At 45.8% G+C, this 3,689-nt stretch overlaps 1 protein-coding gene across 1 annotated transcript; it reads left to right on the forward strand.

Annotated features, from left to right (window-relative positions):
• Positions 1-1,400: 1,400 nt before the first annotated feature.
• LOC100473880 (melanoma-associated antigen B5) lies at positions 1,401-2,509 on the forward strand. Its single transcript, XM_002919480.3, has one exon. It carries the CDS (start codon positions 1,448-1,450, stop codon positions 2,507-2,509), a length of 1,062 nt encoding a protein of 353 aa, XP_002919526.1. The 5' UTR covers positions 1,401-1,447.
• The last annotated feature ends 1,180 nt before the right edge of the window (positions 2,510-3,689 follow it).

A 3,689-nucleotide genomic window follows, 5' to 3' on the forward strand; every position in this document is an offset into this window, starting at 1 on the left:
CCCGGGGGGGGGGGGGGGGAATAAGCATGGCGGCCAGGTAGACGTGAGGATTCCCTCCATATTTGAAGGATTAGGAAGCTGAAGACCTTGATTTCAGGGGAAGGATACCATGCTCTGAAGGATATCAAAGATGTGGAAATCAGAGTTAGTTCTGAAGGGACCAATAATTCTAGGACTATAAGGTGGCACAGAACTCACTGGGGCCATCAGTTCCGGGGAGCTTTGGGGCAGGGCCACCGGGCTTACCTCACCAAGGAAGGACTCGGGGATGAGACAGCCTTGGTCTGAGGGCAAGGGCCTTAAGTTAGCAAATGAAAGCATTCAGCTGGGAATCAGGGTCAGGACTGTGAGGAATGAAGGAATCTGTGTGATATGTTGACTAACACTCATTTTTTTTCCTGTGGTGTCATGTGAGAGTTGTGGGGGAACAGAGTGTGTGCTGTGAGGTGGAGGCAGGTAGGAGATTTTGTTTAAAAGGGACCGTTTGTCCTCTGCAGTAGGAGGATTTCTAGATCTTTCCAAGAGTTAATGTGAGGACCATGACGTCTGAATGGAACCACCACAATGAGAGTACAAGACAAACCATCCCCAGTTCTTAGCCTGGGAGAACAATGGGCAGGGGGGCCAACTCCCATATTCTCCCAGGTGGTGTAAGGAGATGTTGGCAGAGAAAGAAGAGTCCCAGGCTATGCCAGGGGCCAAAGAAAAGATGGAGGGGACCACTGAACATAGAAAGAACAAAAAATCAGATTCCCACCTTTGCATTTAGAACTTGAGTTCTGAGCCTCAACGTTACTTATTTATAACAAATTTGAGGGAGAAGAGATCTTTATTGTGAGGATACAACCACCAGTGCGCAGAAGGCAGGTGTGCCAGGCACTACCTGGAGGCCAAATGAGTACCCTGAATGAGAAATAAGGACCAAAACAGTCCATGAAGGAAAGGGTTCCACGTACCTCTCAGTTGAGTGCCTCAGGGTTGGGGAGTAAGGAACTACTACATTACTTCTTCTTCTGGGGTCTCTGGTTTTGGTTTGAGGTATCAACTTCACAGCAATAGAATAGAGGAGGCACAGGACCTGTGGAGAGTTGACAAGATGATCTTAAAGTTGAACTCAGAAGACCCCCGGAGCCCAGAACAGAGGTTCCCCACTGGCAGCCTCTGATGTCACCCCAGTACACCCCAGACAGGGCTGGCAGACAGCAGTCTAGGTTCCCTTTAACTTCCTCTATAGGGTTCTCAGGGGACAGGCTCATTAGAACAGAAATCTTGTGGGTTCCTGGAGCAGTGCCCTCAAGTAAACCTGCAGAGGCAGCCTTGGTTAAAGCCAAGGTGGAATCTCCCTACTGAAGGCACTCACGTCATCTCATTCTCTTTCCTCCAGGTGTCCAAATCTCCTGATCTCCTATGGGTACTCCTGTGTACCATCTGTGACCATAGTGCCATCATGCCTCGCAGTCATAAGAGTAAGCTCCAGGCTTCTGAGAGACGCCGCCGGGCTCGAGGTGAGGCTCAGGCTAAGGCTGCTCAGGCCACAGCAGCAGTGGAAGAGGAGTCTGCTACCTCCTCTTCTCCTCAGTGTGAAGATGCTGCCCAGAGTCTGCCTCCTGCTGGGTCAAGTAGCACTTCCCAGGAGCGTCAAGGAGCACAAGCCACCACTATTACTCATACAGCCGTTTCTTGCACTAAATCTGATGAAGATTCCAACAGCCAAGATGAGGAGAGGGTAAGCCCCTGTGAAGCCTTATACTACATTGAGAACCCAGGAGAAGATTCATTGACCAGGAAACCTGGCTTACTGGAGCAGTTCCTTCTGTACAAGTATAAAATGAAACAACCCATTTTGAAGGAAGACATGCTGAAGATTATCGGCCAAAATTACGAAGACCGATTTCCTGAGATCATCAAGAAAGCCTCTGAGCGCATTGAGATTGTCTTTGCAGTTGATATGAAGGAAATCGACTCAACCAGACAATCCTACAACCTCATCAGCAAGCTCAAACTCCCCAACAATGGGAGGGTGCGTGCTGGCAGGGGGTTACCCAAGACCGGTCTCGTGATGAATATCCTGGGAATGATCTTCATGAAGGGCAACTGTGCTGCTGAGGAAGACATCTGGAAATTTCTGGGTATGATGAGAGTATATGCCGGAAGGAAGCACTTCATCTATGGAGAGCCCAGGAAGCTCATCACCAAAGATTTGGTGCGGCTGCAGTATCTAGAATACCGCCAAGTGGCCAACAGTGATCCTCCACGCTTCGAGTTCCTGTGGGGTCCGAAAGCCCTAGCTGAAACCAGCAAGATGAAAGTCCTGGAATTCCTGGCGAAAGTCAACGATACCATCCCCACTGCTTTCCCATCCTATTATGAAGAAGCTCTGCAAGATGAGAAAGAGAGAGTCCAAACCAAAGCCATGGTCAGGGCTAGCAATATTGCCAAAGTCATTATACCTGCCAGGGCCACGTCCCAGAATATCTTTCCACCCCTAGTGAAAACTGAGCTCTGTTAATCTTGCAGATAAGAAAATATAACATCACAATAGGGATTATATTATTAGCAATTTAAAAGAATCCCATAGTAAAGTAGTAAAGATAATGGAATAGGAAAAAAAAAAGAAACATGGTTAATCCAGTTTTTACTTGTTCCCTTTAATCATTAGTTTTACAGAATTAAAGGATATCATACTTCAGTTTTGTTGGTTTGTTCAAGAAAGAAAATAGTTTGTTCAAGAAAGAAAGATTATATTATTAGCAATTTAAAAGAATCCCATAGTAAAGAATGGAATAGGAAAAAAAAAAAAAGAAACATGGTTAATCCAGTTTTTACTTGTTCCCTTTAATCATTAGTTTTACAGAATTAAAGGATATTATACTTCAGTTTTGTTAGTTTGTTCAAGAAAGAAATTAAATCTTAAGAAATTATCCTTTGTGTTTATTGGCTCTTTTGTTCGCCACACAGTGAGTATCTGCTCACAGGAAAGCTCGGTGTCGGTAGTGCAGACGCGAATATAAAGGAGATCCAGCCTCTATTCACAGAATTTTAGAGCCTTTGAGCTTCACACATACAAGTAAGCAGCTGAAATATCCTCTGTGGCCCACAGGTAAAGTCAAAGGAATGGGTAAGGAGGGGGTAATCCTTATGAGAATAATTCAGTGGAAATCTGAGCAATGCAGTTTGGGACCTCAGGAACTTGCCATCTCTCAGTGGGATGTAATTTTCATTTTCAGTGTGTGGTAGGCTAGCTGAGGCTGTGGAATTGGTGGGTAGAAGCCGGACTCCTCAATGGTACACTTGAGGATTATGAGACACCATCCTGCGTTAGTCATGGACTGGGTGACTTAAACAACAGACATTTTCACAGTTATGGAGGCTGGGAAGTTCACAAGCAAGGTGCCAGCAGATTCAGTTTCTGGTGAGAGACCTCTTCCTACCTCACAGATGGCCACCTTCTCCATGTGTCGTCACATGGCAGAGAGAGAAAGTTCTGGTTTCTCATGCTCTTAGAACCCTAATCACATCATGGGTATGCTATCCTCATGACCTCATCTAAGCCAAATTATCTCCCAGAGCATCCACCTCCAATTACCTTCACATTAGGTGTTAGGGCTTCAACATATGAATTTTGGTGAGTGGGGACCCAAACAGGCAGACTGTTATAGAAAACTGGTGCTATGAGTTACTTCAGGATT

The sequence above is a fragment of the Ailuropoda melanoleuca genome, chromosome X (assembly GCF_002007445.2).
Source record: "Ailuropoda melanoleuca isolate Jingjing chromosome X, ASM200744v2, whole genome shotgun sequence".
In the NCBI taxonomy this organism is placed as follows: domain Eukaryota; kingdom Metazoa; phylum Chordata; class Mammalia; order Carnivora; family Ursidae; genus Ailuropoda; species Ailuropoda melanoleuca.

What these genes read in the sequence shown, in the direction of transcription:
- LOC100473880 (XM_002919480.3), top strand. Translation starts at nt 1,448, where the DNA reads ATGCCTCGCAGTCATAAGAGTAAGCTCCAGGCTTCTGAGAGACGCCGC.